The sequence below is a fragment of the Serinus canaria genome, chromosome 9, assembly GCF_022539315.1.
Source record: "Serinus canaria isolate serCan28SL12 chromosome 9, serCan2020, whole genome shotgun sequence".
NCBI lineage: Eukaryota > Metazoa > Chordata > Aves > Passeriformes > Fringillidae > Serinus > Serinus canaria.
In genome coordinates, this window is record NC_066323.1 from 2465696 (window position 1) to 2478809 (window position 13114).

At 40.5% G+C, this 13114-nt stretch overlaps 1 protein-coding gene across 1 annotated transcript in view; it reads right to left on the reverse strand.

Moving 5' to 3' along the window:
* Nucleotides 1–3249: 3249 nt before the first annotated feature.
* SI (sucrase-isomaltase) overlaps nt 3250–13114 on the reverse strand; it is a 43089-nt gene continuing 33224 nt past the window's right edge. The window contains exons 37-47 of the mRNA XM_030227089.2: nt 12231–12364; nt 11664–11698; nt 11456–11572; nt 10120–10268; nt 9514–9598; nt 9364–9420; nt 8653–8777; nt 8307–8395; nt 7033–7082; nt 5461–5628; nt 3250–3312 (exon numbers count right to left, since the gene is read on the reverse strand). Of these exons, the coding sequence (XP_030082949.2) occupies nt 3250–3312; nt 5461–5628; nt 7033–7082; nt 8307–8395; nt 8653–8777; nt 9364–9420; nt 9514–9598; nt 10120–10268; nt 11456–11572; nt 11664–11698; nt 12231–12364 (1072 nt within the window). The remainder of the gene's footprint in view (nt 3313–5460; nt 5629–7032; nt 7083–8306; nt 8396–8652; nt 8778–9363; nt 9421–9513; nt 9599–10119; nt 10269–11455; nt 11573–11663; nt 11699–12230; nt 12365–13114) is intronic.

The following is a 13114-nucleotide window of genomic DNA, read 5'->3' on the forward strand; positions in this document are numbered from 1 at the left end:
TTGATTTAAAACTGTACAAACATCTTCATTATTGTATTCTAGATCTCTGTGGTGCTCACATTAAAAAACAAAAGAACAAAGTGAAGCCACCCCTGTGAACAAAAAAAAAGAAAAAAAAGATAAAAAAAGTTATTTCAGCAAAGAGAGAATTTTATTTTGATTTCTGAGGTTATGCAAGAGCTGCAGGAGAAGTGGGACAAGGATGACAAGGAGGGGATCGATATCCAGAGTTCAAAGGTAGGCAGCTGATCAAAGGTTAAATACAAGAAAAGAAATGATTCCATTCAAGTTAAATATAGGACATTGTAACCCAAATAGGTGCTTGGCTTCAATTAAAACCCTTGGAAAAGGCTTTTGTGCCGAGGGGAAGTTCTCAAAGTCAGGGAAACTTTGTTTTTCGTGCTTGGAAAGATGTGTGGGAAGGGATCAGGCTCTCCAAAGGATGGGATGTCTCCATTTTCACTCCAGAATGGTTCTGGTTCTGAAGGGCAGAGCAGATGGGATCCATTTGGGATTGCAGCGGGCAGAGTGGCAAGGAAATATCTCCTGTCCTCACGAGTTCAGGTTTTCTGGGCTGCCCCTGGGTGTGGGGTTGATATCAGGGGGAGGAAATGGACCTGAAATGTCTCCTGAGGTGATTAAAGGGCACCCACTGGTCAGGGAGCATTTCTGAACCTCTCATTCCATAATTATTATAATGTGCATAATGCCTCATATGCATTAAACATTCAGCTGAAATCACTCTGAATGTGAGAGCAACCTTATAATAAAGGGAAAAAAACCCTTATTTCACATAATAGAATTTAAACTATTAATACTGTAACTAATACACATGGAGTGTGTTTAAGTGTGTACACTTGACCATGCAGTTATGAATTATGTATGTAAATATAGCACACACCAAATGTGCATTTAAACACTTAAACTTTCCACATGGGCTAGTTTGAAGTTCCCTGCATTGGATTAGTTTTTAACATTTTACTTGCAAATAATCATAACTCAAAAATTCAAAATTGGCTATTGAAAACCCCACCAGGCTTGACTGAATCCTTGGAATCACAGGAGATTGGTAATTCCAGGAAGTGTAAAAAGCAACTTCCCCCTGTGCATCATTTATCAAAGATTTCCTGGTTTAGCTGGGAAAAACCCAGAAGAGAAGACAAAAAACACAAAAGTGATTTTTTTTTTTTTTTTTTTTTGTGGGAAGGGGGAAAAAAGAAAGGGAAAAAAAAAGGGGAAATGGGAAAGGAAAAAGGAAAGGAAAATCCCCAAGGGTGCCAAACCCTCTCTTTTCCCAGCCCACCACGCTCCAGCTGTGCTGCCAGATGTTGCCATCCAGCTGCTCCTTCCAGCTCCAAGGAAAAATCCAATTACCTGTGCATTTCTGGCAGCTTGATTAGAGCAAGCACAGCCAAGTGTGACGTGGTTTTATCTTTTCCAGGAGTGGAACTGTAATTCCAGGGGCCATCCTTCAGCAGTATCTGTTCCTGTTCTACCCCATCCAGTCTCTCCCAAAATTTGGGTCCAGGAGGAGCCTTCTCAGGGCAGGGATCATTTGGGAGCCCTTTGGAATGAGAGCTGATTTTCCATCCTTTCCTGCCCACACCAGTTAGGGGTGGTTTCCCTCTAAGCTGCCACAAGCAGGCATTTCTCTTCAGCAGCTCTCGAACCCCAAGGATCCCAACAAAATTCCAAGAGTTCCAGAAAATGAAGCTCAGAAAAGGGAGGAATTTGTGCCTTCAGTGAGGATTTTCTGGTGGGATGGACAGCAGGATTGTGTCACTCTGGGTGTTGTTATTTTACAAATGCTGGAAAGTCAAAGTATGAGAGTTAAAAAATCCATCCCAGCACCAGCAGGATCTGGAATTCTGTTGGAAACTCCCCCTTGCTCAGGATGATGGATTTTCATGGGATTTCCTTTTCCCAGTTGGGCCTGGATCCAGGTGGGGTGGGATAGAGTCCAAGGGGGCAATTCCAGGGGTGGCCAGGTGAGTTTGGAGCTGGGATTTCTCAGCCTGGGTCAGCTCTTCAGGAATTCTTCCCTGGGGACTCAACAAAACCTTCCCCAGGGGCTGAAACACGGGATGCAGTTGGTGTGCTGGGAAACACAAGAATGAGGTTCCCCAAATAAACAAGGAAAAAATCTTTTTATTTGGAAGGGTCTCAAAGCTGAAAGAAAATCCAGTAGGGAGGTTCCCCAGATACATAAGAAAAAACTGTGGTTTTGGAAGTTGTGAGAAACAGGGAAGACTTATTTGTCAAAATAGAAAGGATAAAATTACTCCTAAATGAGCATTTTCTTTGCCAACTTCACCATCATTTCACAGTGAAATCTCAATATTAATTCACCCCCTATAATTGCATTAATCCACCTGTGAGAGGTTGGTCACTGAGTTTGGTACCCCAGAATTTCAAAGCAAAGAACAATCCTTGAAATGAATGTAAAGCAGTCACTGGAGATTGCCACTGCCTCCTGCAGGACTTATTCCCATCAAATTTAATTGTAAATATGTTCTCCCAGTCTCTTTAGTTCATATGCTGCACTCTTGGGATAAAAAGAAGCTTTAATGTGAATTATTATTATGGCAAACACAAAACAACAACATTTCCTTCAGTGAAATAAGAGACCAACATTCATTAATTAACTTTAAAATTTCAGGTTTTATTTTACAACTTCAAGTTAAAACACAGGGAGCACAAATCTGGCTGAAGTCATTCAACCCCCCTCCCACCCCCAACTTCAAATTATTTTTTCAAGTATCTGAATATTTTATAGACCAACATCTTGACACATTATTTCATGATAAATCAGTCATCAGAAACATTTGCTTCTACTCTATCTGGCCTTAAATTCTCCATAATAATGACCTACATGGGTATAATTAAAATTAGGATGAAAGTTAAATATTGGGGAAAATTACAGCTTCAAATCCACTTTGGTAACATCAACTGCATCTTTTTGACAAAACTGATCAGCTGTGAAGTCAGACAGGAATTCTACTCTAAAAAACAGAGTTTTCCCTTCAGTTCTCCCTCTGAAAGTGGAATTTTGTCCTGGAGTGGCACTGCTGGCTGGTGGCTGCCTTGCACACCAAACACCTGGCTGTGCACTGACCCTGCTGCTGTGCTGGGAAGGGAAAAAGCATTCCAAGGTGGCACAAAAGCACTTTGAGAATGGAAAAGGGGGTTTAAAAATATGGGTTTTAAAGCAGGGGAAATGCAGAGGGGAGGCTGATTTTATTTTCCCGCCTAGCTCCACTGCAGGCTGTAGCTCTGGCCCAGTTTCAGCTGCAGATTGGTGATTGTCAGCACCTGGGGGTCAAACACACAAAATGCACATTTAGAAACTGAGCCCTGAAGGTCCTCCGTGGTCGCTGTGGCCCAGGGAGAAATTTGAAACAGCAAGAATTCATTTTCCTTTATTAATTCACATTTGTGTTCGTATCTCCAACAGAGTTTAACCAGCACAGATTTGGGAGAGTCTGACCACGACTCTCTGATCCTTCCTTCACCCACAGGACCTTTCAGAGCTGAGCTTCCTTGGGTTTTAAAAAGAAAGGAATTTTTTTAGGGAGAAAAACTTGGAGTACATTGCAATTCAGCAGTGCACATGGATATTTTTTTCCATCAAAATTCAAGAGCAGAAGCTCGGAGAAGCTTTTCCTCCTGTCACATCTCCCAGGCTGCAAGGGAGAGGTTGGGGAACAAAATCCACTGCCAGAAGTGGCAATAAATGGCATTAAAGAATCATCACCTGATGGCAGCTTCGGCCTCTTTCTGAAACGGGCTTTATTTTAAATATGGTAAATAAATCTATATTTTCATATGGCAAAGACATGCATTGTTAAATACAGGAAATATTTTAAATATGCTGATATAAAAATTCCAAATACACTAAAAATACATATATTTTAAATATGGTAAACATACAAATATGGTAAATATTTTATATATGGTAAATATACAAATATTTAAAATATGGTAAGTAAAATATTTTAAATATGCTAAATATATAAATATTTTAAATAGGCCAATATAAATTTTTAAATATATATGTTTAAAATATGGTAAGTAAAAATATTTTAAATTTGGTAAATATAGAAATATTTTAACTATGGTAAATATATAAATATTTTAAATAGGTTACTATAAAAATTTTATAATGATAAATATGGTAAATAAAAATATTTTAAATAGTAAATAGATAAATATTTAAAATATACTAAATATATAAATATTTTAAATAGGCTATTATAAAAATTTTAAATATGCTAAATATATATGTTTAAAATATGGTAAGTAAAAATATTTTTAATTTTGCAAATATATAAATATTTTAAATATGGTAAATGTACAGACATTTAAAATATGGTAAGTAAAATATAGTAAATATGCTAAATAAGTAAATATTTTAAATAAGCCATTATAAAAAGTTTTAATATGCTAAATATATATGTTTAAAATATGGTAAGTAAAAATATTTTTAACTTGGTAAATATATTAATATTTTTAATATGGTAAATGTACAGACATTTAAAATGTGGCAAGTAAAATATACTAACTATGTTAAATAAGTAAATATTTTAAATAGGCTAATATAAAAATTTTATTATGACAAATATATATATATTTAAATATGGTAAATAAAAATATTTTTAAATGGTAAATAGGTAAATATTTTAAAATACACTAAATATATATTAATATTTTAAATATGCTAAATATAGAGATATTTAAAATATGGTAAGGAAAAATACGATTAATATGGTAAATAGATAAATATTTTAAATAGGCCAATATAAAATTTTTAAATATGCTAAATATATATGTTTAAAATATGGTAAGTAAAAATATTTTTAATTTGGTAAATATATAAATATTTAAAATATGGTAAATGTACAAACATTTAAAATGTGGTAAGTAAAATATATATTTTTTTAAAATATGGTAAATAAAAATATTTTAAAATGGTAAATAGATAAATATTTAAAATATACTAAATATATAAATATTTAAATATGCTAAATATACAGATACTTAAAATATGGTAAGTAAAAGTGTTTTTAATATGGTAAATATATAAATATTTTAAACAGGCTTATAAAAAGTTATAAAAAAACTTAAAGACTTATAAAATAAAGTTATAAAAACTTATAAAAAGTTATAATATGCTAAATATATATGTTTAAAATATGGTAGGTAAAATATTTTAAATTTGGTAAATACATCAATTTTTTTAAGGGCTAATAAAAATTTTAATATGCTAAATATAATTTTTTAAAAAATATGGTAAGTAAAATATTTTAAATTTGGTCAATACATAAATATTATTAAAAGGCTAATAATATGCTAAATATAATTTTTTTTAAAATATGGTAAGTAAAAATATTTCAAATATTTGAAGTCTGCAGAGGTTGAAGAGCACAAATGCAGGTTTTGCCCCTGCCAGCAGCACCTGACCTTGTTGTCACTGTAGACAAACTGGTGGTTGGATGGCACTGCCACCCCGTCCTGTGTCACTGTCACCTGGGTGACACTGTGGGGCACCCCCAGCACCCTGATCTCCGTGAACATCAGGTTGTTGGGGTCCGTGTAGTTGTGGTGTGTGACTGTGATGTCCAGAACGTTCTGGAAGGAAGAGGGAGAGGCAAAGATCAGAGCTTGGGATGAGGCTGGGGCAAATGCAGTGGGAGGTGGCCCTGCCATGGACTCACCATGGGATAAAATCATCATGGGATGATTTTTATGTCCCTCCCAACCCAACCCCTCTCTAATTCTGTCAAATCCACTCCAGTTTTTCATTTGCCCCTCCCAACCCAACCCCTCTCTAATTCTGTCAAATCCACTCCAATTTTTCATTTGCCCCTCCCAACCCAACCCTCTCTAATTCTGTCAAGTCCACTCCAGTTTTTCATTTGCCCCTCCCAACCCAACCCCTCTCTAATTCTGTCAAGTCCACTCCAGTTTTTCATTTGTCCCTCCCAACCCAAACCCTCTCTAATTCTGTCAAGTCCACTCCAGCTTTTCATTTCCTGTCCTCACTCCAGGCTTTTTTTTGGGTTTTTTTTCAATTTTTATTTCCGAATACTTGTGAGTTGTGGTTTATTTCTCAGATACTGAAAGCTTTTCTCCACTTTAACCTGGCCAAATCCAGGGCTCTGCTGTGCTTTAATTGCCACTCAGCTGTGAAGAATGAGAAATTCTCAAGCCCTGGAGGGGCAGCGAGAGCTGCAGGACAAATCCCCCCTTCCCTGCCCTGTGTCACCTCCCAGGGGCTGGGAGAGCTGCTCCAGGCTCTTCTCCTCCTGCTTTTTGCCCTCCCAGAACAGCTCCTGCCTCCCCATCCCCTCCCTCAGCACTCCCTCATTCAGTTACTGGGATTTTAGGCAGATTTTGGATTCCTCTGGGGTGTGCTGTGACACAATTCCCTCTATTTGGTGCTCAGAGGGTGAGTGCTCCTCCTTGTTGGTTGATTCCAGACCTCTTTAATTAGGCTTTTCCTTAGCAAGTTTGTGTCAGAGCAGGGAAAGGTGCTTTTATTTTATAATCTCCTCACAACTGCAAATATTGAGTGTTAGCAAAACAAACTCCCTTCCTTAGCAATTAACACCCTTTTATTTGACAAAGACAGAATTAGACGAAAAGAAAGAACAGTGTGGGCAAAATTAGAAGACATTGTGGCACACTGGAAAATAATGAAATAAGAAAGTGTGTTTTCTCCTGCAACAGAAAGAGCTTTTCTTTTAAGCCAAAAGTCCCTGTAATTAGAGCCTAATTTATTTCCAGGTATTCCACTTGTTATGGAAATGAAATCTGACAGTTGTACTTAACAACACTCTTCAGATTCACTCCTAAATTCATTCCTAACACAATTCAATCACTTTTCTTGTAGCCTAATCATCTGTGAGCACAATTTAATGCAAGGTTGGGATACACAGACATTAGGAAGACCCAGATTAAAATACCCATAGTTAAAAATATAAAAAAATCACCTGGAGTGGCTATTAAATAAACATGAGCTAATGTGATTACCTGCTTGGCAGTAAATGATGTCAGCAGGTAAACACCATCTTCATATGCATCTGTGAAAAAGGAAGGATGAAATAAATTGAATAAAATGTCTTTGCTGGCCACCTTATTTAGCACATTATCAAAATGTCTGTCCACAGACAGCTTACAAATGCAAGGGATGTATTTATATGTAAATAAAGAGAAGCTGTGCATTTCCAGGAGATGAATGCCATTAGACATAAAATACTTTCAGTGTATACAAAGCTGAAATGAGGATAAAAGGAGAACATTTTAGGGGTAGGATATAAAAGCAGGCACAGAAACAGCACTAGGGAGATCAGGGGAGTTTAGATGAGGACAGAAATGCTTGTTTGAAACACTGAAGAAGGGAAGAGTCATTTCCCACATCCCCCTCCATTCCCAGGTGACAATTCCAGGTGACACCTGACGGGTGCTGCCTCTCTGAGGTCGCTGCTGGCGTTTCCCCGTCGCTGGGATTCAGCTGTCCCTGCCCTCAGAGCAGGGCTGGTCACTTGTCCCTGGCCACTGGGGCTCCTTCCTGCCTTCCCACCCTCCTGGGAGTGTCACCCTGGGAGATGCCCCACCCAAATTCCGTTCATCACCAGCTTTCCCTAAATTTCCATCCTTTCTGGATTCCAGTGCTGGCAGAGGGTGTGAAGCACCTCCAGATCCACCTCCAGCCTCCTGCAAACTCCCTCCAGGTGCCCATGCAAGGCACATTTCCTGCATTCCTGGTGGGAATTCACTGTTCTTACAAGGCTAGTGCTCTCTGGGAGGGGAGGAGAAATGCCAGCTCAGTGTCTCTGATCTGCAGACAATTTAATTTTAGCCATGTTGAGGAAATGAGTGCGAGCTCTCACATGATCTGTGGTTTGAGGAGGAATCTTTGTTACCTGCCTTTCCCCAGACCCAGGGCACGAGTTCATTTATACAACACATTAATTCTGTAAATCCCAGCGTGGTGTGGCTTCAGTCAGGAAGGGTCATGCTTCTGTAATGTTGCTCTGCAGGTTTCATTTCAGTTTTCCCTCTGAAGGCGAGTTCAGATCTGTCCCCCAGGAATGGCCTTGGCCAAGTCCAGCCCTTCCCTCTGCTCCTCCTCGCACACCCCAGAGTTTGCTCCCTCTCTCCCCATTTCACATCCTTGGTTTGCCTTTGTCTGCTTGAATTTGGGCTTTGAGTATGGCCAGGGATGGAGCCTCACTTAGCAGCATCCAGCCATTCCCAGAGGAAAACAGGAAGGGTTTTAGGGGGGGAAGGAGGGCTGGCCGTACCGATGCGGACCCCATCATCCCAATAAAGGTGTCCTGCTGCAAGCTGAGCATCATCCAGGGCCACCGTGAGTCCCATCGGGTTCTTCCGGCTGTGCAAAACACAGTTTGCTCTCAGTTCCCTCAGCTGATCACATTCCACATTCCCCACATGGCAATTCCTTTCCAGAACAGTCACAAACCCCCCAGCTGACCTCCCATCGCCATCTCCCCATCCCATACTACTAAAGACCATTAGGGAAAAATAAACAAAAACAAAAAAAAAAAAAAAAAAAAAAAAAAAAAAAAAAAAAAAAAAAAAAAACCAACAAAAAGACAAATTAAATTTAAAATGTTCACTTCTTCCTACCTGTAGGCAGTTGTAGTAGCAGGTGTTTGCCAAGGCAGGATGTATCCACCTCGGATGTGCAGGTTGATGTGCTCCAAAGGAGCTGATAGATTTTGGAATTGTTTCCTAAAGCCAGTATCTGAGTTCTGTGGACAAAAAAAAAAAAAAAAAATGAATTTTTACAGGGTTTTCTTTCGGAACCAAATGTAATATTTCTCTAGACAGGTTAATTAGGAGTTGTTACTGCAGGAGTAACTATCAATAAGAGAAACCCTGAAATTTTGGGTCTCTAAAAGGCTGGCCTGCTCATGGGTGATGGCAGCTGAACCAAAGGGGCCAAGCAGGTGAAACACAAACCTGTGATTAGTGAAGAGAGTTTTGATCCTGCTCTTCCTATTTCCAAATATTTTATTATTTTCACGGAAAATTATGCAACTAAACCTGTTTTTTTTCTTTCTTCATTAGAGAATTCCATTACAAAAATCTTCTGTGTATCATTTGAGGGTTACAAAATGTGAAGAGAAGTCTAAACTAAAGGTAATAACTTTTCATTTATCATAACCCTGGCCACGTTATTATACATTATCATCAATTTATTATTTCTTTTTATGTTTCTAAGAACTTATATTAAATGCAAATTAGGCAGGGCGTTCCCACCTCCCTGCCATGCTCAGCACTGTGAAAATACAGAAGACACAGGTTTTAAAGTACAATTTTTTTAGGATGACTTACTGTGTGGTAATCATACCAGCAGGCATCGGGGAAATAAGCGATCACACTCCGCTCGTTCTGCGGTTAAACACACAAATTTTAGGCACCTCAAATCAAAAAGTGAAGCTGAGTTAAAGTGACTTTCAGTAATAAATAAGGTTAAGAGCTCACCTCTCTCATCACGGGGGTGATGAGCAGGGCAGGACCCCAGAGGAACTGCTCGTCGATGTCCCACGTGGTCCTGTCTCCCACAAACCTGTCAGGATGAACGGCCAGAGCTGAGCTCTCCCAAAGAGAGAGCTCTCTCCTTGAAGACCCTTCTGTCAGTAATTTCACCTGCTCCTTCTACTATTGCCTCATTATTGATGTTAATAATTCAGAGATCAGTTAATGGCTGCACAAAGATCCCAACGTGACTCTCAGCAGAGAAATGCAAGTTAGGGCTTAGCTTTAGGGGTTTGGGTCCATTTCTCTGCTTTTGCTTTCCAGTACATTGGGACAACCAAACCCTCAAAGTCTCAGGCTTATTATTTACAGCAATAAAACCTTGGACAGACTGGGACAGGCTTTTTAATTTCAGCCACTGTTTTCTGAGCTTCTTTGTAAAAAGCAAATCGCTACATGCAAAAAAACCCCGGTTTTCCCAGCCCAGACTGGGTATGTTTTAATTGAAGGGGGAAATGCTGTAACAAAGGGACAGCTCTTGTTGTTAGAGGGTCACAACCAGAGGAGTTTTATGGGAATTCTTGGCGAGGAGAGCAGGGGAATTGCACTCACTCATGGAGAAGGGGGCGGACCACGGTGCTGCCGTGGGCGTGGGCGTCGTGCAGCAAGGTGTAGAGGTAAGGCAGCAGGGTGTATCTGATGTTCAGCACGTGCCTGGACATGTCTTCAAAGTTTTTATCCCAGGAAACAGGATCTTGCCTCTGAAAGAAAGTGTTGTTAGAGAAGCTGGGTTGGACTGCATGAGAAAGCTGAAAACAAATCAGCTCAGCAGAACAAACCAAAGAAATTTCTCTTCTGAAGATGAGCATCTTTGTTTGTTTATTCTTCACCTCAGGAGCAAGTGAAAACTCTGGCTGTCACTGTCAGCCCCAGGAGGGGAACTAGAAAGAGGAAGGCTGATAAAAACCCAGGGGAAACAGTAAAAATGTTTAATGCAAAGTGTCCCCAAGGTGTGACAGGTCCCAGGGCACATCACCCAGCAGCCCTCTGCTGGCAGCACGAGTCCCAGGCACCAAGGACTGGTGTCAGGAGAGCCTCAAGTCTTTATTAAATGTGGGAACAACACCTTGGCAAATTGGGCAGGACTGGAGGCCCCACGATAACCCTGAATCTGCATTTTGGAGGCGTTCAGGGCCCGTGGAAGGTGTGTGCTGCGAGATAAAGCAGCTGGCTTTGAAAAGGAGACTTTAATCCATTAGATATTTGCCATCTAAATGGCTCCACTCTGCTGGACCTGAAGCTTTCCCTGCAACACAAGTGCTGTTTCCCTTTTTTTCATTTTCCCAGTTATCTTGTTTTACAGCTTTCTCCACTCCACTCCTTTAGCCTGCACTTAGGCAATTATTTCCCTTTCTTTTCAGCAGAAATACAATATCTGATGGTGGCAAACATGCAGAGCACAGAAATTCCTGAGTCTCACTCCAGCCTCTCATTACACTGCCCCATTTTCTCATTTGCTGTATAATTATGGGCAATTAGGGCTGAGAGCACCGGGGTCAGTCCCGATTCTTGAAGTGTGTTTGCCATAAAATCTCCATTCCAGCCCTGCTGTAGCTCATTGGAATCCAAATGGCACAGAGGGGAAAATATGCAGAGTTTGATTCAGTGAAAGCAAAGTTAGAGGGGGCTTCCCTCAAGTGTCCAAATCCCAGAGCAGCTCCTCTGGGGGCACAGAACCTCCCAGGTGATGGGGAGGCTCACAGCAGAGCCAGCGTAGAAATAATGACAATTTTCATTTGATAAAGAGCCAAAAGTGTTGTTTTGCTCCATTTTACTTGGAATGTTTGTTTTTGTTTTGAGCCAGGGCAGTTGTGCTTTGTTCTGGCTGGTTTTACCTGTGTGTTGCAAAGGCCCAGCTGCCAACAGCTATTAAAAAATTGCAACTCACCCGTGTTCCTTTCTCGTTGTGATTCCTGGAGAATGGGTAAAATGCACCCAGCTGCATCCAGCGGACACACAACTCATACTGGGAGTCTTTGAAGAAGCCACAGATATCAGCTCCTGTCTGAAATTTACAGAACAACCCAAATGGAAAACTGTATTATCATGTACAGCATCACGGTAATTAAATAGAAGTTAATAACTCATTAGCTTACATAAGATATTCCAAAGAGACTGAACTCCATCATGCCTGAAAAGAGAAATAAATTGGAGTTACTCTCTGGGTTTTTTTTACTTTGTGGTTCCATAGACAGTGTTTATTACACTACTGATTCAGAAGAGAAAAAAGCAAATCCAAGCCCCACAATTTCTCTAATGTGTTGTGTTTTCCTGCTGCAGAAGGAGATGGGATGTGGGCAGACAGGAGCAAAGAAAAAAAATGAGTGGCAGGACACAGGGCATGGAAGGCCTTGTCCCAAGGGAATTAAAGGAGTGCCCAGCACCTGGTACAGAAGGAAGTAACAAGAAAAAGTAAAAAGGGAATTGACCACAAATTCTGGTTGCTGAACAATTTTTTTTTTCAGCTAAAAATCCCAGGAATACAAAAAGCAAGGAGGTGGAGGAGAAGCAAAGCCAGGCTGGATAATGCTTGGCGGAGCCTGGCCTGTGGACAGCATCCCTGCCAGGTCAGAACTGGATTTAGGGCTTTAAGGCCCCTCCCAACCCATCCCACGTGGTGACTGGGCGATGCCAGGCCTGCAGAGCCTTTCCCTGGCACGTACCAATGATGGATTTGTGCATCTGGTCCCAGGCTGCCGTGTTGTCCCCCAGCCAGTGGCCCACCCATCTCCCGCTGCTGGGGAAGGTGGAGCGGCTGATGACGATCCCGCGCTCCTGGGTGGCGCCTTGCAGAGCCCTGCGTTGGGAACAGGCACAGAGTCAGCCTACAGGAGAAACCCTGAGCCAGAATTCCCTGCAGAAGAGCCTCTGAAAATAAATAATGGGGTTTGTTTTATCCTACTGAAGGGCTGCATCTTGTACATCCAGTCCCTTCCGTGCTTTTTATGGCAATTCAGCATGATCCAGACAATCCCAGCAAAGCTGGCCAACCTGCAGCTGCAAGGAGAACTGGCAAACATGAGAGATTAAAAGGAGTTTTCCAGCTCAGGATAACTCCTCTGTGAGGAAATAGGAATGTGGCAAAAGTTTTCTAAGCCCATTTTCTAGGTGCTCCACAATGTGTATGAGGGCATGCCCTTGAAGCAACAGTTGGAAATAATTTAGCAAAAATCAAACCAAAAGGCTCACAAGAGTGAAAACAGAGGTAGCAGGAACACTGTACCTCTCAGCATAACTTTAGTTGACTAAAAGGTGCTGAAGTAAAAAGAAAAAAGAGTCAGGGATTTTTAGTCCCTTCTGAAAGACCAAGGTGACAGGATATCAATATGAATATTAGTCAGAAAATCACCCTGATTAAATCCCACTGCTCTCCAACGTGAGAGCCCCATAATTGCCTGAACTGCTGCTTCAATAAGGCACTATTTGCTTATTTTTCTATAGGATTTGTCTATTCTATTTGACACCATAATTACAGCAAAGATACACTTAAATTACCGCAGCAATTAAACCAGACTAATGTGCCACAATTATTTCCTCTAAACAGCAA